Here is a 24,489-nt window from a genome sequence, read left to right as displayed (position 1 = left end):
AATAAAGGTAATTCAAAATTAAATGGGTAATAAGTAATTTATATAAATACAGAGCCAATGATATAGAAACAATTATGCACGTCAACTATCATAAACCATTCATGAAGAATTAAAAAGTAATTTGGATCTTCTTCTCGTTCTGTAGTTAAAATAAATAAAGGACAGGCCAAAAAACATCTATACACCTGTATATACGACAATAAATGCCTTTATATTATAGTCGTGAACATTATCTTTAACTTACATTCAAAACAAAACGAACGTTCAACTTTATTTGGAGAGGGTGAGTGCAGCTGTAACGTTAGTTGTTTCTAGAGGGAACCGTTTCTCTGTAACAGTCAGCTACAGCTACCTGACTTCCGGTCGATGCGCTGGAGAACGATAATTTTCCCGGAGTTTTGGATGGATAAACGAGACCTTCGAGTGGCCAAAGCGCAGATGAAATATAGCCCTGAGTTGGTTGAAAACGTTTTTCTCATGCTTATGTTCGCAGATTCGACCAGTTATCTACTCGATGAACGCTGGGGTTTAGCACAACCTGCATCTATAAATAAGCTTTATACATACACAGCAAAAAACAACCCCAAAAACTGTTTTACGGGGAATTACGGTTTACTCCATTGTGTTTTATCTTGCTTATGAACTGTTTGGAATGCATCAGACAATAATATTCACCTTTTTGTCATCAGCTAGCTGTGCTCTCCATACTACTTTACAGATTACTAACTACATATTTTTTTATAGACTTACTAGCAGAAGAAAAGCGAATTCTTAAATTTACCATATTATGAAAATTGTGCAGAACAGCATTCATTTGCATCGCAACATGCATTCAGTAGTATTGCATCTAGCAATGTAATTCACTGTACAAAAATTACCAATACTTACTGCCATTGTTGCTATTACTGTAAAACCAGAATAAATTATAATGGAGTCTCTTTTAAACAGTCTATATATTTATCTTATGTGGATCTGAAAAACAACTAATAAAAGAGAAAGAAAAATAATGTTAATTCAATAAAAAAAAAAAGAAGAAGCTATATGTAAAATATAAAAAATCTGTATGTAAATACACAGCCAAATAACAATCATTTATTAAGAATTATCTGCGTTTGTTCTGTGAGTGCTGTCCAGCCATCCTTACATTTAACAACAGCTTTCAAAATGAAAATATGAGACTGCCACCTTGTTTTATTGTGGTGTTTTTTTCTCCCTAGTGGCAACAGGTTTTTTAGGGATAAAGGGTCTGGGAACATGAGAGACTCCATCCACAGTGCACTGAGATCAGTACCGCGAGGGCTGACCCTGGGTCCTTCTCTGGCTGAAGATGGACAGTTGGGTCTGTGGTGTGTTGGGCGAGTGCTAGAAAAAGGGACTCTGCTAGGTCTGGGGGAACCTGAAAAAATGATCAGGAAGGAAAAAGCAGAGGTATGCATACCACAGTGTCAAATTTAATTTTGAACAGGCTGACAGGTTTGTTTGTTTAGCACCACTACAGCAAATATGCTCCAAGACAATAGCATCTTTACTCAATTTACTTCTTAATCTGATATTGAATGAATATGTTTTCAGAAGCATTACTATGTTCAGATGAGGCCACGAGAGCAGTTTTTAGAGTGAAATAAGTTGTTGCTGTGATAGTAATAGCCCTTAGTAAGAAGTAAGTATGTGTTCTTATTCTCCAGGGGTTGCAAAATACATGCCAAAATGTGTTCAAATGTGAAATCTCAGAGGAAATGTACTGGATGAGGTAAGTTTATCCAGAATAGGCCTACCACGATCATGAATTTTGTGCTGACAATAATTGCAATTAACAATTTAATATTTTGTTCACGCGTTGTTGTTTTTTAGTTTTTTTTTATATATGTATATACCTGGAGTAGTATATAATATAGTAATAAAAATTATAATAAAACAGGCCCACATAATTTACTTTAATGCTGTGAAAATTTATGTAATATAATATAAAATAATATAATATAATATAATATAATATAATTATAACAATGTTCATAGTTCAGGAAAGAAGGAGGCGGGAACTAAATAAACAACAAAAAGTAAATCAGCAGCCCCTTACTGACGACTGCCGCATATAAACATAATAAAACACAAACATAAATGTCCCAAACCTTGTCCTCTCTCGTCTTGCACTGTTGTCACTCAGCCTTTTATCCTTCCTGAGCTCCTCCATGGAACTTGAAACCGGTGTGGCGCGCAGGTGACCCTCATTTGTACACGTTCAGTTGATAATTATTAGCACTGCACAATTGGGCTTATCTCAAAACTGCTGTTATGTCAAAGAAAATGTGATTAATTATCACAACAGACCTAAGCCAGAATTCTTATATTTTAATTATTATATTTAGTACAATTACTAACTAATCAAGACATAATGGCCTGGTTTCACAGACGGGGCTTAGATTAAGCCAGAATTAAGCTTTAGTTCAATTAGGACATTTAAGTATTTTTTTTTTTTTTTTTTTTTTTTTTTAAAAAGAAAAGAAAACATTACTGGTGTACAACTTGAGACAAAACAATGGCATTGACATATTTTAAAAGGTTAGTTCACCCAAAAATGGAAATAATGTCATTAAGTACTCACCCTCATGTCGTTCCAAACCCGTAAGACCTTCATTCATCTTCAGAACACAAATTAATATATTTTTTGCAAAATCTGTTGGCTCAGTGAGGCCTGCAAAGACAGCAATAACACTCCCTTTTTCAATGCCCAGAAAGCTACTAAAAACATATTAAAAACAGTTCATGTGACTACAGTGGTTCAACCTTAATATTATAAAGTGACAAGCATACTTTTTGTGTGCCAAAAATAACAAAATAGTGACTTTATTCATCAATGTCTAGTGATGGGCGATTTCAAAACACTGCTTCATGAAGCTTCGAAGCTTTACGAATCATTTGTTTCGAATCAGTGGTTCAGAGCGTATATCAAACTGACAAAATCAAGTGAATCATTGAAATTTCCGAAATTGTAGTCACGTGAACTGTTTTAAATATGTTTTTAGTAGCTTTCTGGGCACTGAAAATTTTGTCAAAAATATCTTTGTGTTCTGAAGATGAACAAAGATCTTACGGGTATGGAACAACATGAGGGTGAGTAATTAATGGCAGATTTTTCATTGTTGGGTGAACTAACCCTTTAAGATATGTTAGTACAAGTTACTTTCAGTTAAAACATCTCCAGGCTTAAGCTGGTCTGTGAAACCGGGGGTTACTAGTCAGACCTGTTTTAACTACCTCCACAGGTTTGCCTGCAGCACTGGGAGTGAGGAAAAGAGCAATGTCAGTGTACTTGAGGTGGATGGAAGATTGGGCCTCAGGGTCTTTCGGGACATTCAGCCAGGAACAGAACTACTCCTCTGGGAAGATCAACAAGAAGCCCCTTTTGAAGAAGAAGCCTTGCAAGTAAAAGCCTGTGAAAACAGTAGTAGAACAAACAGAGATCAAGCTAAAGCTCTAGAGGCCATTGCTTTAGATCACCTCTCTGGCTGTTCATGTAAGTTTATACCTAATATTTGTCCTGTGTAAGAAGTCCATAATACGATGATGTGCTTTTGAAAATGTGGAAACTTTTGTCTTCTAACAGATCCTGCCACACAAGAGAATATAAAACCTCCTACCAAGGCGAAAAATCTTGAGCAGAACTCTGGAGCTTGTAATGTCCTGGAGCAGAATGGGGTGGATGAGGCACATGGGGAGAGTGAAGCTGAGCAGATCGATGAGCGACCTGCAAGAGAAGACATTCAAAGTGTCAGTGTGAGTACATCACAAGCCCAGAGTTCATCAGAACATCTGAAGTCAGAGAGAAGCCTGAGAGCCAGCTCTCGCCTTGCCGCTAAGCCTCGAAAAGTACACTCGTCAGCCAACCATATCTGCAAACGACAAGATCCAAAGAACAAGTCAGACCTAAGCAGCAAGAAAAAGCTCTCGAATAACAAAGACAACAGAATGCAAACATTGTATACTAATGAGCGTTCCAGCATGGAGCAAAATGAGCAGGATTTTCCTCACTTTATTATCCGAGAGAGGAAGTACAAATGTGACGAGTGTGACAAGAGCTTTTTTCAGCTGTGCCATCTGAAGAAACACAAATTCACACATCAAAATGAGAAGCCGTACATGTGCACCGAGTGTGGTAAACCATACAGTTCACAGGAGAGCTTCCAAGCCCACCTGCTAATGCATCGTGGTCAGAGGCCGTTTCAATGCCAGCACTGTGACAAAAGCTACGGCTTAAAACGGGACCTCAAGGAGCACCAGGTTCTCCACTCAGGCGAGAAACCGTTTGTCTGTGACATCTGTGGAAAAGCTTTTGCTCGCCGGCCCTCGCTACGTGTCCATAAAGAAGTCCATCGGACAAAAGAGCCGGACTACCAGACTCCCAAGGTCAAGTGTCCAGAGTGCAGTAAAGAACTGGCCAATTCTGGCTCTTTGAGGAACCACATGCGTCTGCACACCGGAGAACGCCCGTACGTCTGCCAGCACTGTGACAAGAGCTTTCGCCAACGTGGCAATCTTCTTGGACACATGCGCATCCACACGGGAGAGAAACCCTACAAGTGCGACCACTGTGACCTGCGCTTTTCTCAAGTGCCTGAACTGCGCCGGCACCTGATTTCACACACGGGTGAAGTGTATCTGTGTCCTATCTGTGGTAAGGCTTTACGGGACCCTCACACGCTGCGGGCCCATGAACGGCTGCATACAGGAGACAGGCCCTACAAATGTGAACAGTGCGGGAAAGGGTACACGATGGCAACCAAACTCCGCCGCCACCTAAAGTCTCACCTGGAAGAGAAGCCGCATGTTTGCCAGGTGTGCGGAGCCAAATACACGATGATGCAGAGCCTACAGCGGCATCTGCAGCTGCACAAACATCAGTCAGACTCTGGTCACGCATTGCCGACACGAGGTCGACCCAAAAGGTCAGGCCAGAAAGCAGAGGATGAGCCAGGTAGGACTGACTGCAGCAGTTTGGAGGAAGGACAGACTGTGGCGTATGTCCAAGCCTCAGAGGACTTTTCTATGGTGTCTCACGCAGAAGGTGCCATTTTGGACTCTGGTGCGTACCACCATGGCACAATTGGTTTGGAAAAAGGATCGGAGGAGGGGCTTCAACGTATTGAGCTCAGTGAGAATATCTTCGAGATTATTGTCTCTGATGAAAATACCAAGTGTATAATAGTGCAAGAACAGCCTTCTAAGTGTATAGAGATTCAGGAACAAGAAGCTAATGCTGAATGTATAGTTGTGCAGGAAAATGATGCCAGTAGCGACTGTATTGTAGTTTCAGAACATGACGCTAATAGTTGTTTGGTTATATTACAAGGTCAGGATGGTCTAAGTTCAGTGGCAGAGACTGTAGAAATAGAGACAGGGCTGTGACACTAAAGTGTTTCGATTTCATATAGAATCTCTTCACATTATGTCTCACACCAAAGAAAAAACAACCTTTGTGAAATAAATGTATAGGCTATTTTGAATTTAAGTCTTGCTGTTCTTTGATTTTTGGAAGGGTTTTCGGCAGGTATCAGTAAATATTGACTCTTGTGCACAGTGGACCTTGTTTCATCACTGTTTATACAGACATTGTACATCAGCAAAACACAGCTGTGTTTGGAAATGAGCTAATACAACTGGAAATTGAATAAAGCTGTATCTGTTGTGTTGCAAATTATCATTTCTTTCACACGTTAACTGTTAAAGTAAAATACTATGTTTGTACTTTTTACATAAATGCATAATGTTTATTATTAGAGGAAACGATAAGCAGTAGCTCCCTGATAGATAAGAGCTAATGGAGATATTCACCTACATAGGATCGTAATTTCAAAATGAAAGATATTTATGTTGATTAGTTACCAAAAAGCACCCACACTTAAATAACAAAATATATTTGCACTTTGTAAAATATTTTAACCAATTTATTTTAAGTGAAGTTTTGTTATAAATATTCAAATTTGTTTAATTTGCCCTCACACATGAATTCACATAGCTTTGGAGATATGAAGTTATCTTGTTTTCATTAAAAAATATCATGTTCCCCGGAAAGCAAAGAACGTTCCACATTGATGTGATACAGAAGTGATAGGCTCTTTTTGTGAAGAGTTCAGACACTTTGTTCTCTTTGAACTCTGTTAGTTCAATATTAACTTGGTGACTCCAATAACTGCAGTCAAGGGATTTCTAACTGAGTGGGTGATACGATTCGATAAGATGCTCAAATTCTTTTCAGGATTACAGGCTCAGTCATCTCCAAGAATGGGAGCAAAACGAGCGCCTCTCATTCTCTCCTTACTTCTCGGACAAGTTCTCCAGCTCACGTTGTGTCATGACGGTAGGAATTTACAGAGATTTCTCTGTCTTTTGGCTATAGGCCCTTGCAAACTAAGAACAAATTTATTCTATGATAATACATATTATATATATACATATATACATACATACATACATATAAATTATATATATATATAATTAATTTTTTTGAGAAATATTGGCTTTTGTGCTTCAGTGTTCATTGACAATATTGGCTTGTGCTTCAGTGTTCATTGACAATAAGGAAGCCTCTCAGATCATTCGGGCAAAGAGGGCTAACAGCGTTTTTGAGGAGTTAAAACCGGGAAATCTGGAGAGAGAGTGTGTGGAAGAGATTTGTGACCATGAGGAAGCTCGAGAAGTGTTTGAGAGAGTTGATAAAACGGTGAGAAGTGTAATTTGTGTTGAAGACACATTAGCCCCAATTGAAAATACATGGAAATATTTATCGGTATAAAAGCATATAAAGTATATATATTTTTTATGAGATCATAGGCATTTGAAGTGTGGTTTAAATCCTTCTATCTAGTATTTTATGTTTAACGATTTCTTACATTTCCCCACAGGAAATTTTTTGGTCAAAATATTTGGGTAAGAATATACATCACTTTACAGAAAATTTCAGTGTAAACAGTGACAACACTTTGTGTAAACAGTTATATTGAACCAGGGACAAAGTGCATTTTCACTGGCCATTCCCTGCTATATACAATTAAAATGAGTGTATTAGTATCAGGGTTGACCAGTGGCACTCAAAATATGGCAAACTATGCCCAAACTATGGCTAACTTACCAAGATTCAAACTACAGCACTCCCAAAACTAAAAACTGTGTAGCCCAATTCCACAGAAAAAAATAAAATGTTGACCTGGGAACTCTGTTAGATGCTATATATTTCCCTTTTTTATTTTTATTTTTTCCACAGCCTGTGAGGGAACAAAATTAAGCAGAACACCATCAACTATCAGCAGTTTGAGAGTATGTGTGAACACAGAGGGTAAGGGTGATACTTACTCACACAACACAGAATATCTGGTAAAAGCTAGTGGCTGATCATAACCCTTTTAATTGGATGTGTGACTGACAGTGTTATTTTGTGTCTGTTCTAGTTTTTACTAATATTTTGTATTACCTTTTGTATTTTCCATTTTCTATTTAACTTTAGTTACATTTTTTTAAGTTATTTAGGTGTTCTATATGGTTTTTATGAATTTTTATTTCAGATTTAGTTATTTTAGTGTTAGTTTTAACTATAATAACTCTGTTGACAGGAGACTGTTTCATTAATATTGGTGAACACTATGCTGGTAGTGTGTCTGTCACCAAGTCTGGAAGGTCGTGCCAGTATTGGAAAAGCAACTTCCCTCACAGGATTGAGTATGTACTTCTCTCTCTTTGTTGTTCTTGTGTTGATCTACCTTTAACAGTACAGCAACTGTCATCTCTCAGTACTGGCAAAAATATTTTGTGTTTATTGTTTAGAAAACACAAATGCTTTTTTTTTTTTTTCATTTGTTTTCATTTTTCACTTAAATTTACATGGCTCTTGTGATGTTGCAGCCACTCCTTTGTCTTATGACTAACTTGTTCCCCCCTCTAGCGAATTCAATGTGACACAGCTTAAGCTACCGAAGAACCTTTGCAGAAACCCAGATAAGAGCATGGAAGGCCCTTGGTGTTTTACCAGAGACCCGACGGTCAGGAGGGAGTCCTGTAGCGTGCCAAAATGCGGTAGAGAAGCTCACTAAAACCTTACTGCAAAATGTACTGTGGTGCAATCACTAAAGCTCTGTGTTGGCAACCAGAATGTTGAGCCATCACTGTTGTGTCGTTGAACTCAGGAGAAATTATAGCTGTAATAATAAGTGTACTTGATGTTGCTTTGGATCTGCTAAATGGCTTCTGAATTACACATATTACCATATCTGATAGCAAGTGTTTCTGTCACCTATTTGCTTGAGCATAAAAAAAAAAGGTTTCTACATTTCCATTCCATCAAGTTATGTTAGTCCACCAGACTGAACATCTCACTCCCTCCTCCTCAGGTGAGACTGTTGTTACCCCTCCGCGACCTCCTACTGTGAAACCTGAAGAGCGTTATGTCAAGAGTAAATGTCTGGCTGGAAATGGGGAGACCTACACAGGAGATTTGTCTGTGTCTCTGGGGGGTCGCACATGCCTGCAATGGAGTGCGGCAGAAGTGCAAGCATTGATTAAAGGAAAAGAGTTTCTGCCTCAAGTTCAGCTGGTTAAGAACCACTGCAGAAACCCAGATGGAGATATGGAGGGTCCCTGGTGCTATGTAAAGGAAGCAGGCGGAAACATTACCATTGATTACTGTGACTTAGAGTTGTGTGGTGAGTGAACAGAACTATCTTCTACAAACACAAACATGTTATCAACTAAAAATATTCATTTCTTGAAAGTGACATCTAGACCAGAGTCTTTAAATTAGGATTGATTGTCATCATTTTAATGAAGCAAAAACACCTTAAAATGTTAAGGTAGCCTAAGTGCATTAGGCATAAATCATCATTCTCTCTTTATCATTCACTTTCAGACGCTCCTCTGGACAAGTTTGTGGAGGAAGAGGCTGGTCGAGAGAGAACAACTATCGAAACCAAAAGGAAACCTTTCTTTAACCCCCGCAGCTTTGGTAATGGAGAGGATGGTAAGAGTCTGATACCTTCTGCGTTGTGAATGCTATCAAGTTGTTTGAGATCTTGTATGATCAACTGATAATTAAGATTAAACTGCCTTTTGTTAGAGTGTGGAGTGCGCCCCTTGTTTGAGAAGATCAACAAAGACGATAAGAATGAGAAGGAGCTACTGATGTCATACACTGGAAGCAGAATAGTGGGAGGAGAGGAGGCTGAAATGGCCAGTGCTCCATGGTGAATACATCACAGGGGATGTTTTAAATATCAGATATCGTGTCGTTATCGATCATGTCGACAGCTAATGCTGCGTGTTGTATATTGTGTTTGATGTTATTTGCAGGCAGGTGATGTTATATAAGCGTAGTCCTCAGGAGCTGCTGTGTGGAGCCAGTCTGATCAGTGATGAATGGATTCTCACTGCAGCCCACTGCATTCTCTACCCACCGTGGAACAAGAACTTCACCATCAACGATATCATCGTCCGCCTGGGAAAACACTCTCGTACCAAGTGAGCCCTCAAAATATTCTATAAAACCTGCATATATTGCACCAATACATACTTTGTAAAGGTCTGCTTGTAAAAAGTGAAAAGCAGTAAAATATACACTAATTTAGAAACCTCAGTTTACAGGAATGTTTTAAACTCTTTCCTGTTTGTCAGGTATGAGAGGGGCACTGAGAAGATTGTGGCCATTGATGACATCATTGTCCACCCTAAATACAACTGGAAGGAAAACCTGAACCGAGACATTGCTCTTCTGCACATGAAGAAGCCTGTTGTCTTTACGAATGAGATCCACCCTGTCTGTCTGCCCACCAAGAACATCGCAAAGAAGTAAGAACATACAGTAGGATAATGTGTATATTTAAATGAAACGGACATAGTGTCAGATCTGAAAAACATGGAAAAGAAAAGAATGTAGGGGTACGGACATGGTTCTACGCATCGGTTGATGTTTGGACGGAGGCAGATCTGAATGTGAGTTTGCAGTCGATTGGAAGAAAGGGGTGAAGTTTAAGCAGACTAAATGATAAGAGAAGTCTGATGAATCATCTAGAATAAGATCTCTTGAAAGGGGTCATTTTATGCATTGGGGAACAACAATGTTTGGAAAATGCATTTTAACATATCTCTAAATCAAACTGACAGTTTACACAGCTGTAATTGACAAATTTTCTCTCTGAAGTTTGATGTTTGCAGGTTTCAAGGGCCGTGTAACTGGCTGGGGAAACCTCCGAGAATCGTGGACATCAAACCCAACAAACCTTCCAACAGTGCTGCTACAGATTCACTTGCCCATTGTGGACCAGGGCATCTGTCGCAATTCCACCTCGGTCATAATCACTGACAACATGTTCTGTGCTGGTAATACTCATCATATTCTTCATGACCCTAGACAGTTCAGGATCTGAGAATTCGTGAGATGCTTTTGCCCTCAGGTGTCATGTCAAGGTCATCTTTTGTTTTCTAGGTTACCAGCCAGATGACACAAAAAGAGGTGATGCTTGTGAAGGAGACAGTGGAGGGCCTTTTGTGATGAAGGTATAAAAATGTATATATTCTTCTCTCCTCAAACAAGTTTGACTTACTGTTTGCTGGACTCACACTACTTGTACATCTTGTCTTTTTAAAACCTATCACTGCTCACAGAGTCCTACAGATAAACGGTGGTATCAGATTGGCATTGTGTCGTGGGGCGAGGGCTGTGATCGCGATGGCAAATATGGATTCTACACGCACTTATATCGCATGCGTCGCTGGATGAAAAAAGTCATTGACAAAACAGGCTCGGGAGATGATGAGTGATCTTCCTAGCTGGAAAGAGACCTTTGCCACACAAGAAATAAACACTTTGGTCAAATGTGATCAAACCTGCAAATGGATGAATAAATCTGAATTCTTTGTATGTTGATATCAGTGTGTGAGCATGGAGTTTCTTTCTGTGTATTGACGGTGAGAATATGGGCCGGCCTCTTCTTCTTTATAATGAAATGGATGTAATTCTAGTTTTGAGGGCAGAGAAAATAAATATCAGGAATTCTTGCCACAGAAATAGAGAAGGAACAGTGACATGTGACTGATCACAGTTTTGTGGGCACGATTACAACACACACCAAAGATGCTCATTTTTCCACAAATGCCACTGTATTTCGTTGAGATGCTTTAAAAGAAGAAAAATGCTAGCAATTAAAAGACCATAGATGTTACTATTAGTAAATTAGAATCTATGTATTTGGAATGCAGAGAAAAATAGTATAAAGATTAATTTAATAAAATTGTTTTTCATCTTCTAAGATATATTGTGAGGCCGTGCATTTTCACTGAATTGATCACTGAATGCTCTTATTACCAAAATTCCTGTATTTCACACCAAAATTTCATGCAATGCTAAAATAAATTACATTTCTGAACATGGTTTTGGGGTTTGTAACTTGTATACTTTAGCCAGCACAATGCTTATTTATAATTTTAGTTACTTCGCCATTTTATCTCCCACACCACCAAGTGGTACACTTCATGATTAGACTTCTTATAACACCCACAAACTGAAATGCTTAATATGTCATTTTAATTCATTAAAAGACCAACAGTTGCTTTGCTCATAATGATGCAGGTGTTGCTCAGATTCAGTGTTCCCTGAATGAAGGGGTGTTGACATGGAGGAGCCTTCTGACATTTTAAATTGCTCTTTGGATTTTCAGACCTGACAACACATAAGAAGCATTTTAATCCCGTTCTAGATAATTTCCCAATAAATTTTCCATTGTACCAGCTGTACTTCAACCAATAGTTCTAATAGCAACATATTATTGGGGGCGTGGCCATACGTCCTCCTCCTGCTCCATCCGGGCTGTTTGGTTTACACCGAACTACACGGATCGCAAACCGGAAGTCCCACACGAAATTCGCAAGATTGACAGTTGTGAAGACTTCAATAGGGAGCGCTGAAAATTAGGTAAATTAATTTCTCATTATTTGACTTCACCAAACATGCAGGGTTTTGCTCAGTGTTTCCTCTGATCAGCCATGGAAACACTAGTTAGAATTTCCGTTCTGTTAAGTCAATATGAAACAGGTTTGCAGCTAGTTAGCTTAGCAGACTGTCGACTGATCACAACGAGCCAAAATGTGCATCATTTTTGTTTTAACGCCATCACTGAGAGGAAATCTGTTGCGTATTATTAAAATCACACGTCTGCGTGTTGACTCTGTTCTTGCTGAGCACACACACGGTTACGTGTCCAGATGTTGCGTTTCCTTAGAAACGCTGGGGAATCCGACAATATCTGTCCAGAGAGGGGTCTAGACGTGTTGACTACGCCAGACGATAAAAAAAGAGAGTAAACCTTACATTCGCTGTCCTTTTTACGCATTTAGGTCATCTTTATTTGGGATGTTGACAACGTATGCCGCAGTGTAACATATTATATTCAATCTAAAAATATTTGAAACAGCCATTTGTTCTTTATTATTGTTATTATTATTTTTTTGTTAAACTTTTATGTCCTCATATTAATTGAGAGACTTGCATGGAATCACCGCAGGGCCATGTAGAATGAACCAGTAATGGTAAATCTTTCACAGTTTTAAATCTACCCATTTACTAATGTGATCATTTGAGGCGTGCAGAGATCATTTGTTGTGTTTTCTCTCCTCTGGATCCATGTGCGGATGGCGACGACACTGCGGAGAGATTAGCTGAAGCTCACCACAACACTCTGCTTTGGTTTCACGTGCTTCATTCTGCAGATTATTCTGCGGTAGATGTGCTGAGCACATCTGAACCTTGCTAAATGGCTCCCCTAGACCAGAAACAAAACAGATAATTATTGCATTTGTAATAGCTTTTAGTAGACGTTTCGTAACTTGTGAATGGGGATTGCTGCAGCAGAATGGAGCTGGTATGAGCGGCGTCTGACAGAAGACACAATGAATGATTGCTGATCTGCCACAGATAAACTACCATATATGTGGGAAGAAGAAAGCAAGCTATGTGGACAGATCCCAATGTTTTATTTTTTATTTATTTTTTCTGTAGTATTATTGATGAAATTATAAGTAATAGAGAATCTTTGTACATTGTTTATAAGGCCATTCATTGGTATATGGTTTTATATTGGCAGTTAATTTTATTTTAAACTCTTTTAGAAAGCGTATAGCTTATTTTGGAGGTGTTGGGGTTTCTTAAGCTCTCTTGTTTTTAAGCTATCTTTAGGTTCTTTGTTTCTGTCTGAAGTGCTGGTTGACTTCACTGACTGCAGCCTTGAAGCCTCTGAAGCACAACTGTGAATGAGGCGCATTGTTTTTGCTGATGATCTTGTGAATGGGGTAATGAATTAGAGAACCACTGTAGAGTACAACAGGACTGATTTTGGACGGGTGCTGCTCGGTCAGAACTGAAGGATATATGATCAAGTACTGACATCAAAGATCATCAACTAGCTACATAAGAACGATGAGCTTATCTATGCGATTTCTATGACTATAGTAAGATTGCTGTCAGTATTTACAACAAGGCTACATAACTGAGATAAGCCATGTTCTTTAATCAGAGCGACAGATTAAATATTATGTTATACAGAGAATATTATGTTATCTTGTTATTTGAAGATATGGGCATGGGTGTCACAACAGAATGATGGCGGTCTGTCACAGATGTTAGTAAATGTGAAGCTGGCTCTGCTATAGGGTAAAGGATATAAATAGGAGCATAGGGTGAAACTGAAATTTCTTGTTAGTATACGGCTGGACGGCCACATTGCCGCGTGGCACCAAAGCGAGGGACTGTCACAGCAGATCACTGTCTTGAGCCCTACTGACGCCTTAGAGCTACACACATAAACACAGATTTAAAAATATAGCACATTCACATAGTATTTTAATACTAAAAGAATAAGTACAAAATATAACTATAACGTAGCTTGACCCTGCCGAACCAAGAAGATTGATATTGTGATCATTGTGATTATTATTGCTAATAAAAACACTTGATGGAATGGGTTATTTACATTGCATAGGGGTGTAATGTTCTTTTATGTGTTTTAATGTTTGAATGCCTGTTGATTAATGCAAGATTAATAAAGACTTAATGTAAATTGATTAATAAAGTCTTAATGTCAAGGCTAGTGAGGTTGTTCACTGCATTAGTTCACTGCACAATTTTCTCAATGAAATCTATGGGCAAGTTTTCAAAGGAATGCACTTTGTACTGTTTTATGAATAGCTCAGCAAGTGGTATTAATGGTTGATGTAGTTTGCTTACCATATACGATGGATGGAAGCTTGTGATAATATGATTTGGAAAGAAATCCTTTTTTTAATCATAATTTATTTAATGGATCTGATTTGCTATATTTTAACAGAATCGAATTTAATGCCAAAACTGGTTACTGGTTCTTTTGAATGCAACATTAATGCAATTAAGAAATTAAATAGTTTGTCAACATTTAATTGTGCAAGACGGCACAAAAGCAAAAGCTCAGTTGTTTCCCTTTATTCCACAACTGCTTAATAGTCCATTAGCTGTGTCATTATGAATAAAAACCTATCCTGAATAATAGATACATTAATTTACATGCTGGTTTCCCTATTACAAAGCTGTTGTATGAGGCTGAACTGACTGTGCTTTAAATGATAAACAAATTATACAATTTTGTGCATGGACTCTTGCACTATTGTAAATGCCCATGTTACAGTGTAATTATACTTTTAAGTATTGAGTAATATTAATTAAGAACATGTACATACTATAGCTTTAGGGTTAGGATTAGGGTTTGGTTTGGGGTTAGTTGCACGTAATGCAGAATTTACTGTTTTGCTAGCCTAGTACTTGTAAAATAACAAGGATGCTGTTAAATACAGTTTTACCTAAATGTATGCATCAGTATCTAAGGCAGAAAACAAAATTAATATTGGCCTGTTTGTAATGTTATGTCATCATTACTGTGCCTTATTATGAAAGGTGTTTCCGTTAAACAATCCTCACAGGGATGGATTCATAGATAGCAAGACTGTGTTGCGAAACAAACTCAAAGGACCTGTTCAGCTTTTGTCATTGTGGTCACCCATGTGAGTCAGCCAGTTAGTGAGATCAAGCAAGTGCATGCATGTGAAAACACTGTGTTTGCACATATTTTTGGTGGACAGACAGGAACCTAATGTGAAGGGAACTGAGTTTTTGCTGATTTTTTGTGTGTGTGTGTGTGTGTGTGTGGTATAGTATTATGCTGTTCTGTGTCTAACTGTTGAGCGTGAATTGTGTTGTCTTAGAGGACCATCATGTCCTCTGACCTGCTGGTGGACCTTCAAGATGATCTGGGTGGAGATGACTCTCCTAGTGCTGCCCTGGACCAGCTCAAACTGGTACAGGACAAACAGTGGCTACCAGATGACCCTGTTAGCCTGAGCAAATCCGGTGAGTGCACATGAGTGGAAATTGTGTGTGTGTGTCATACAGGATAATAATGATGTTTAAATGTAGTCTCTTTTTGCAGAATTATACTGGTTGTTTTGAAAAATAAAGCCACGTGAGAAAAAGGAAGTAATTTCCAGGAACTCTACCATTTTTTTTTTATCATTAAATTTAATCATATGCTTGTTATATTTAGAAGCAAGTGAAACCTTCCATTTGACATAATTGTCACAGCCTATTTAAGAGCCAGCAGAGAACTCAAGTAGTCATGCAGCATTAGTCATACTGCACACAAACGCTTACACCCAGAGACACACTTTACCACTCTTACCAAGGAGAGGACTATGACTGGACGGGTGTGCGTCCAGTGTAATTCCCACTGCCAGTGAAGGTCCGATGCTTCAGTAAAGTAGAATGAGAGTGATCCAAGAGGCTAACTTACCTCTTATCAATCTATTGCCATATACTCTATGGAATGTGTTTTGCTAAACTGGATGATTCCACGCAGGGCTTGACATTGTTTTTGCTCACCACCCACTGTGGGTAGTGGTTTTTCAAAGTTACTAGCCACTCAGCATTTTCACTGGCCACAATTTTGTCATCGGGAAATTACGTTTTATATGATTAAAGTTGACTGTGACATGAAATGTATAACACTACAGACACTACAGGTCATTATCAAATACTTAGCTCTGATAAGCTTGTGTGCAAAGTGTATGCATGTATGTGTGTGTAGATGTATGTATGTATGTATATATATATATATATATATATATATACCATATATAGTTGTACTCATAAGTTTTCATATCCCTCGCAGTATATGCAAAATGTAAATAATTTTAACAAAATTGCCATTGATATGCTGTCAATATGACCAATGGACATTTTATGGTCCTTTATAGTCTTGACTTTAAAATTGGTTATCATATATCTACATGGTAGTTGTAGTTTCGTAGTTTCACATTGAAATTAGTTTATTTTTTCAGATGCATTTTGAGAAGACTGCAATTAAAATATGTTTGTTGGCAGATGTTAAAGGGTTAGTTCACCCAAAATTGAAAATTCTATTAATTACTCACTTTCCTGTCGTTCCAAACCCATAAGACCTTTGTTCATATTCAGAACACAAATTAAGATTTTTTTTTTTAAGGAAAAAAAGGTTCTAGAAAGGTACTAAAGACATTGTTAATTTATTCGACATGACTGCAGTTGTTACCTTAATTTTATGAAGTGACGAGAATACTTTTTGTGCACAAAAACCAAACAATAATAACGACTTGATTCATCAATATCCTCTCTTCTGTGTCATTCTCGTAGAGACATTAATATGTATAATTTTAAATTCAAATGATATTGTAGTATCCTGTCGAGAGTCTTTAAAATTGCATTTTTTTTTATTTGTTTAAAATGTGTTATTCATTATTCTTTCCTCTAGCTTCAGACATTAAAAGTCTCGGTGACACATCACATCTGTCCTGGGACGACCCCTTCTATGACATTGCCAGACATCAGATTGTGGAGGTGGCAGGTGAGCCATTATTAATTGCATAAGTGTCACCAGCTAGCATTTATTCTAGTTCTAAAGCTCTTAATCTTTCCCTTTCTTTATAGGTGATGATAACTTTGGTCGGAAAGTCATCGTTTTTAACGCTTGTCGCATGCCCCCCCATCATCAGCTGGATCATCATAAACTTCTCATGTAGGCATCACTGCTCTTAATTGATTAATATGCTTCATTTGTAGATGCATCAAGCTGGGCTTAATACACTGCATCAGCTATGCATTGCCTTTTTCCTTAATATGGGTGGTTGGCATGATGACAAGGTTTATTATTTGTCCCGGCTATCATATGTAGATGAGCATAAGACACTTTAAAGTTCAAGGTCAAGTGCAGAGAACACAAAAGTACATGAAACACTTTGATTATGATCCAAAGAGAGAAGGTGCCCTTGGGCAAAGAAAGAGAAGATAATAAGCAGCGCTTTTTACTTGTCAGCTGATGTTTTCTGTTTGTTTGTGCAGTTTATTTGGTTAATCCTAATATATTTAGGTTTTAATTGATATGTTAATTAAATATTGATTATATTCTTACATCCTGAAAAATAATCTGTTCATTGTTAAAAAATACAAGCTTATGTAGATTTTGGAATAATATATTTTTTATAATAAATAATTTTCTTTTTTGTTATCATGTGGTGTGACAAAGTAATTTGGTATGACATTGAAAATAATATTCAGATAAAATTGTCATAGTTGTTGCTTTTGAATTTGTAAATGGTGTCAGTAAAAGTTTAATAGTGCAGTTCTGTTCACCACGTTAATTTACTTAATATGAAACTAATTTCAGTAGACTAAAATGAATGACACTTTTATATATATATAAAAAAAATAAAAAAAAACACCATTTGGCAGTTTCAGGGATTAGTCTAGAAAAAATTATTATTAAAGTTAATTTAAAAATGGCAAAATGTTAGAAATAAATATAGTACAATTGAATTTTTCATATCATATTCTCGAAGGTTTGTCTTCCATCATTGTCTGCATAAATGTCAACCACTTAGCATATGCCAAGTAATGAATAAATCATGTGTTCAGTGGTTCAAAGCACCATAATGATCCAAGACACTGAAGTTTTTAATGAAGTGAAAATCAAGACAGGCATCTTGCATCTGTTTAGTTCCTTATTATGAACTTCAGCAGTTGTCTGGGAGAATAATGGCTTGTGTAATGAAAACTACAGCAAATTTCACAGACTAATGTAAAAAGGAAACCTGAAGTTTAAATTGTTGCCAGATGACTCGCATATCAAGCATAGCATTAGTTCTGGCAGGCCGTGTTAGTCAAGCTTGCATCAGCTGACTCTCAGCTGATCTACGTCTACCTATGCGATGCCTATCACAGCATCCTTATATATAAAGTCCGTCCAGTATTATTTGCAGCTTTATCGCATTGCTCAGGAGCTAATTACCGTACTCCATCCCCATCCCCAGCTCTTCCTCTCGTCCAGTCAGGACTTGGCCTTTTGATAGTCCTCTTCAAATCAAATTTTTTTTCTTGAATTATATTGTTCATTAAATTATTTAAAAATAATGATATCTTGGTTCTGTTCTGTTTATCCTAAGAAGAGTTATCGCTGCTCTCCCTGCTCTTATCCATGCTGCATGGATAGGCAAGAAGCTCTTGCCCAGAACAGAACCATACTGCCAATCCATGGTCCTGAAAGAAATATAAGTCTCATAAGTGCAGATTTTCCTTCTGTTTGTTTTAGTGTCTAATGTGAAGTTTTGATTTGGTATGTATTTATTGATTGATTGATTGATTGATTGATATTTGTTTGTGCAGGTATTTGAAGCAGACTCTTGATAAGTATGTGGAGAGTGATTATACCCTCATCTACTTCCATCATGGCCTGACCAGTGAGAACAAGCCCTCTCTCAGCTGGCTTCGAGATGCCTATCGGGAGTTTGACAGGAAGTGAGCGATGCTTTTGTTAGTGAGTGGTTCATGAGTGCTTTAACAGCAGTACACAAGAGCAATTGATTCTCATCGGTTCTCTCACTGTGTCTGTTGCAGGTATAAGAAAAACATCAAGGCGCTGTACATCGTCCATCCCACCATGTTTATCAGAACCATCCTTATTCTCTTCAAACCCATCATCAGGTCAGTGCCAAAGTCCCAAAGTCATTTCACTCGGCGGGCGGACATCTTTGGATTACCTCTCGGGCATTCAAGTTTCATTCTATTTTATTCTGTATTTGATCGGATTCTATTGGATCTGTACTGTAATCTGAGTCTCACAGCCTGTATTCTATACTTCACATTACAGCTTTAAGTTTGGCCAGAAGATCAATTACATAAATTATTTGAGTGAGCTGGAGGAGGTTGTGAAGTGTGATCAGCTGGTGATTCCCAGCAGAGTCAGAGAGTAAGAAATTGTATATACACTTTCATGCTTGCATATATGCAGATATACATGAAATCATTTTTTAGCCCAGAAGAAATTCAGTCAAGAGTTTCTTTGTGTAGGTATGACGATAAGATCCGTCTGTCCCTGAAGCCGTCTGTCGTCCCTGGACCGATCTCTCCCCCCCATAGTCCTCCTCTTCCTTTCCAGCAGTTTGGTGTCCCGCTGTCAGAGTGAGTTGTCTTTACACTTTTCCTCTCACATCTGACACAGCTACTGTTACTGGCGAAAAGCATGAAGCACCTTCATTCTTGAGTTAGGACTGAATGTACTCTTAATCCTGGCATTGCCATTAAGAGTTTTTTGGAGGAGCTTTGCTTATTGAGATGTGAGATGTTTTTTGTTTTTGTTGTTTGTAATCAGATTGAGACACAGGGCGGCAGACTCGGAGGGAATTCCACTAGTCATGCGTGATACTGTTGGATACCTGCAGGAGAATGGTTGGTCATTTACTGCTTTATATATATTTTATTGCCTTCATGGGTTGAAATTGTCTGGTTAGCGCACAGTCATAGGAATGGTGTGTAGATTATTCTAAATGTATTTATTTATTTGCTTTGCTTATTTGAGAATGTGAATTTCATTCCCATCTTCATTTGTAGGTCTCCAGACAGAGGGAATATTCCGGCGTTCTGCAAATGTTTCTTTGGTTAAGGATATTAAGCAGAAATATAACTCTGGTAAAGTCATGTGATGCTGTATACACATTTCCTGTTCATAAGATCGATTGGCATCAGTCCTCAGAATGTTGCGTCTGTGTGCGTCTGTAGGAGAGGAAGTGAGTTTCTCTCAGCTGGACAATGTCCACTTGGCAGCTGTGATTCTAAAGATGTTCCTCAGAGAACTGCCAGAGCCGCTGCTCACCTACCAGCTCTACAATGACATTGTCAACTTCCACAGTGAGAACACAAACACACAACACACTCACATACCACCTCCAAATACCAGCAGCTTCCAGAAAGCTCACATACACACAAACACCTCCTATATTGACATTTGTTGACTGATTATTGACAAATGGTCACGCACACTTTGACATAAACTTAGTTTGCATTCCTTGTGTGTTATCAGATGTTGACACTGAGTCTCAAGCAGAAAGAATTCAGAACATGCTGATGTCACTTCCTGAGGAGAACTATGCATCACTGCGCTTCCTCATACAGTTTCTTGCTCAGGTAATACTCTTCATAATCAGCATTTTTCCACAAAAAGATGAAATATTGAAATATTTTACATTTACAATTTTAAATATAACTTCTTTTTAATGTTTAACATTTATTTTAAAAATTGTATTTACTATTGTGCCTTTTCAGATATTACCTTAAAGTTAGGGTAGGCAATTTCAGACAGGCTAGCAATAACAGGTTAGCTTTGAAAGCATAAGAACCCACCCTCTCATCTGCAAAGTGTCACGAGAGACAGCCTTAAATTACCTCATGTCTGAAAGCACATAACATTACAATAATAATGAACGTAAACTTACAGAGCTCTAGTTGTACCAACTGACTGCTGCAGATTCATTTTGGCATTGATAGTGTTGACATAGCTCAATATTTTGGTTCAAGAGAAACTGTAAAAGGCAGCTGTTGTTTGTTTGGTGCTCTGTGACTGTCTACAACTCTGCATAGTCTAATGGAACACACTGATGACCAAATGCAATGATTGGATGAATATTTTTTGGTCCTGTGACTTCCACATGTTTTAATATTTAGACCACTTCTATTATTGATTACTATTGGGATGTGAAGAGTTTCAACCAGTATAACAAAAAGTGTTTATAAAACAAATTGCCTACCCTAACTTTAAATGTAGTGTGTAATATAGCTGTTTATGAATGTAAGAGGTCTGCAAAGTTAAAAGTGCACAATAAATGGAATTATTGTCTCCGAAAAGAAAGAACCACATTTTCATAGTCCAGCCTATGATTTTTATTGGCTGCTATGTATATTGTCTACTTTGACCCGCCTTCAAACACTGTAGTTGTAGTTGTAGACTGGAAGAGTGCGGTTTGTTTTGTAGACGTCGAGAAGATGGTGTTTTCTGCGCTGCAAAAGCAAATCCACTTTGCGTTCACTTCCAAAGGATGAAGACTCGGGCTATATTATGAGAAAATTTGTGTTTTTTGCCATTGGATGCATGTAAACCTGCTGTAGGAGACCCCCAAAACAAAATTAGGAACCTTTAAAATAGCATAATAAGGGCACTTTAAAATAACGACATTCATTTTTTGTTTATTTTTATTATTCTTAGACGTTTATTCAGGTAACCTGATAATTATACAGGTAACCTCAATGTAGCCATAAATAATCCCTGCTAATCAATCTTGCTCAGTATTTTTTTTCCTACTTTCTCCTTTAAAGGGATAGTTCACCCAAAAATGAAAATTTGATGTTTATCTGCTTACCCCCAGTGCATCCAAGATGTAGGTGACTTTTTTTCTTCAGTCGAACGCAAATTATGATTTTTAACTCCAACCGCTGCCGTCTGTCAGTCGAATAATAGCAGTAGATGGGAACTTCAACTATAACAGTAAATAAAACTTGCTTAGACAAATCAAAATTAAAACCTGCGGCTCGTGACGGCACATTGATGTCCTAAGACACGAAACGATCGGTTTGTGCGAGAAACCGAACATTATTTATATAATTTTTACCTCTAATACACCACTATGTCCAACTTCGTTCAGCTTCCTGTTAGTGAGGTCAAAAAATGCGTTCTGTTGACGGAAGTGATGTCTCGCCCATATACTTCAATGAGCGCGAGACATCACTTCCGTTGTCAGAGCGCGATCAGACCTCACTAGCCGGAAGCTGAATGGAGTTGGACATAGTGGTGTATTAGAGGTAAAAAATTATATAAATAATGTTCGGTTTCTCGCACAAACCGATCGTTTCGTGTCTTAGGACATCAATGTGCCGTCACGAGCCGCAGGGTTTAATTTGGATTTGTCTATGGAAGTTTTTTCGACTCTTATTGTTCAAGTTCCCAATCACTGCTATTATTTGACTGACAGACGGCAGCGGTTGCAGTTAAAAATCATAATTTGCGTTCGACTGAAGAAAAAAAGTCCTTTACATCTTGGATGCACTGGGGGTAAGCAGATAAACATCAAATTTTCATTTTTGGGTGAACTATCCCTTTAAGCCCATTAGTGTTTCTGATCTTCATTGTTATTGATGTGCAGGTATCAGCTGAGAGTGAAGTCAATAAGATGACCAATGCTAACCTGGCTGTGGTGTTTGGACCCAACTTGCTTTGGGGGCAGGATGCTTCCATGACACTCAGCGCAATCGGACCAATCAACAACTTCACCCGCATCCTGCTTGACCTACATCAGGAGATCTTCACTCAGTGAGGAGCAGGAGAGCTTTTTGCATTGACTCCACCCTGGTTATTGTCCCACCCCATTCCATAGCTTTGTTCCTCTGCTGTGTCCCGTCCTTTGTGTCTCCCTCAGTATTGCCAAATGCATGAGTATTTCAACTGGGTGAAGCTGCACAAAAAGGATACTAGAAGGCGCAGAGTGGTCAGGCTTTCACAAAATATTAGGCTGTGATTAAATTCTGACAATCACCTTCTTTTCTTTCCTGCAGAAGTCATGTAGCTGCTGTCAGACATAATGGTACTGCACAGGCACAAGAATTTTATAAGGTCTGTTAGCAGAGGCCTTAATCAATAAACCAACAAAGAGTACAGGTAGCCATTTATTTTCATTATTTTTTAGTAGCTCATCAGCTGTACTTTGGATATTGTTTGTTCGACTTGACCGATGTGAGTTAATTTATCCGAGAAATAAAATTAGACCAAATGCACACGTCCTCTATTTTTGTAAGCCATAGTTGGCATAAGCTATGGACAAGTATAAAGCACTACTACTCAAACTTGAAACACTTATTTTAAACATGCTTCTTTCTTATTACTTAAAATATATGGTATTATGCATTTATATTATCAAATCATTATATTATTATTTCTATTATTCATTCCATCATCTTCTTTTTTTGGCGTCTCAGTGGTTCCAGGAACAGGGCAGATACTTTTATGGCCAGCACAAATTTCCTGATGAGGAAACAGGAAATTCTTCTTTAAAGACCTGAAAATATATATAATTTCTCCATGTATGTGTGGAGTTTTGTGTATTTTGTGTGTAATCTTTTCAGTAATGCTGTTGTATTATATTATACCCCAGACATATTTATTTTGGCCAAAGATTATATGGCTAAAATGGTTATGTGGTAAAAAAAAATGTTTTGTAACTAGAAGACGTACTGCCTGTTGGGGACAGTGCCATTACGCATTGGCGCATTTGAAACAAAAGCCCAAACAAGATTAGGAATAATAAACAATTTGATGTCATTTTGTCCTTAGTAAAACTGTGGTTTTTATTTATGAGGAAATATATCATAGTGCAATGAGTTATTGCTGGCATCTGAGTACATAAAAACTAAGTACAGCAACATTTCAGTTGTATCACAGGGCTCTGTATGTGGAGTGGGAGTTTCCCCTACTCTTTAATTTCATGATTAATGGATATGAACCGTCAGGATTTTGCACAAAGGAGGCTTGTTTCATGATCTGAAGTCCAAATGAACCATAAAGCAGGTACTTTGGTACTAATTATTTAGCACTAATGAGTTGTGTCATATGCCTTGATATTGAATTGTAACTGTTTACTGTGTCATGCAAATGTCCTATTCATGTCAATACATCTGAGAATTGACATGTGGACCAGTGGCTTAAATAGTTTTAGACAAGCTCCCTCAAACCCACGTGTCTGTGTGCCTTACTGGAGTGAATTGGCGATGCTGTTGAATTGAATTCCCCTTCTCTGGACAGATCTGTGAACTTTGTGCCATTCTGTTGTATCTGTATCAAAACACCTACCTGTTTACCTGTACTGTAGACGTGTATCTCTGGTTTCCAGATGGAACTTTGCATTACTTCTTTTGTGAAGGTTCTTCCATTTTGGCTGTTAAAATGTATTCTGTGCTTTTGAAATCTTTACTTTTGTATATCATGTTGTGAATTCAGAGTAATAAATTGTTAGAGATGGTGTAACATTTTTTTTTCCTTTGGTGGGTTTGTTTTTTAAGCTTTAGAACATCCCCAGGTTGTG

At 37.9% G+C, this 24,489-nt stretch overlaps 3 protein-coding genes across 4 annotated transcripts; all 3 read left to right on the top strand.

The window, feature by feature from the left end:
* The first annotated feature begins 365 nt into the window (after positions 1–365).
* Positions 366–5,881, top strand: znf408 (zinc finger protein 408). Its single transcript, XM_067400674.1, has 5 exons — positions 366–455; positions 1,218–1,428; positions 1,686–1,750; positions 3,264–3,514; positions 3,605–5,881. The coding sequence occupies exons 1-5, from the start codon at positions 367–369 to the stop codon at positions 5,401–5,403; spliced, it is 2,415 nt and encodes an 804-aa protein (XP_067256775.1). The 5' UTR covers position 366; the 3' UTR covers positions 5,404–5,881.
* A 291-nt stretch (positions 5,882–6,172) lies between these two features.
* f2 (coagulation factor II (thrombin)) lies at positions 6,173–10,906 on the top strand. Its single transcript, XM_067400673.1, has 14 exons — positions 6,173–6,355; positions 6,561–6,718; positions 6,900–6,924; positions 7,259–7,330; positions 7,605–7,710; positions 7,934–8,064; positions 8,379–8,690; positions 8,894–9,004; positions 9,101–9,227; positions 9,334–9,501; positions 9,655–9,828; positions 10,181–10,359; positions 10,466–10,536; positions 10,645–10,906. Exons 1-14 carry the CDS (start codon positions 6,235–6,237, stop codon positions 10,798–10,800), a joined length of 1,911 nt encoding a protein of 636 aa, XP_067256774.1. The 5' UTR covers positions 6,173–6,234; the 3' UTR covers positions 10,801–10,906.
* A 953-nt stretch (positions 10,907–11,859) lies between these two features.
* On the top strand, positions 11,860–24,433 carry arhgap1 (Rho GTPase activating protein 1). 2 transcript variants are annotated; one of them, XM_067402228.1, is made up of 15 exons: positions 11,860–11,950; positions 15,265–15,409; positions 16,845–16,937; positions 17,021–17,108; positions 18,752–18,883; positions 18,983–19,069; positions 19,236–19,334; positions 19,436–19,546; positions 19,737–19,813; positions 19,976–20,053; positions 20,144–20,272; positions 20,445–20,548; positions 22,558–22,724; positions 22,967–23,069; positions 23,387–24,433. In XM_067402228.1, exons 2-14 carry the CDS (start codon positions 15,274–15,276, stop codon positions 23,031–23,033), a joined length of 1,368 nt encoding a protein of 455 aa, XP_067258329.1. In that variant the 5' UTR covers positions 11,860–11,950; positions 15,265–15,273; the 3' UTR covers positions 23,034–23,069; positions 23,387–24,433. The 2 variants fall into 2 exon arrangements, with proteins under 2 accessions (XP_067258329.1, XP_067258328.1); XM_067402227.1 differs by having other exon boundaries at positions 22,967–24,433.
* Positions 24,434–24,489: the final 56 nt, after the last annotated feature.

The sequence above is a fragment of the Chanodichthys erythropterus genome, chromosome 11 (genome assembly GCF_024489055.1).
Source record: "Chanodichthys erythropterus isolate Z2021 chromosome 11, ASM2448905v1, whole genome shotgun sequence".
Taxonomy (NCBI): Eukaryota; Metazoa; Chordata; class Actinopteri; order Cypriniformes; family Xenocyprididae; genus Chanodichthys; species Chanodichthys erythropterus.
This window is presented reverse-complemented; position numbering and strand designations above follow the sequence as displayed.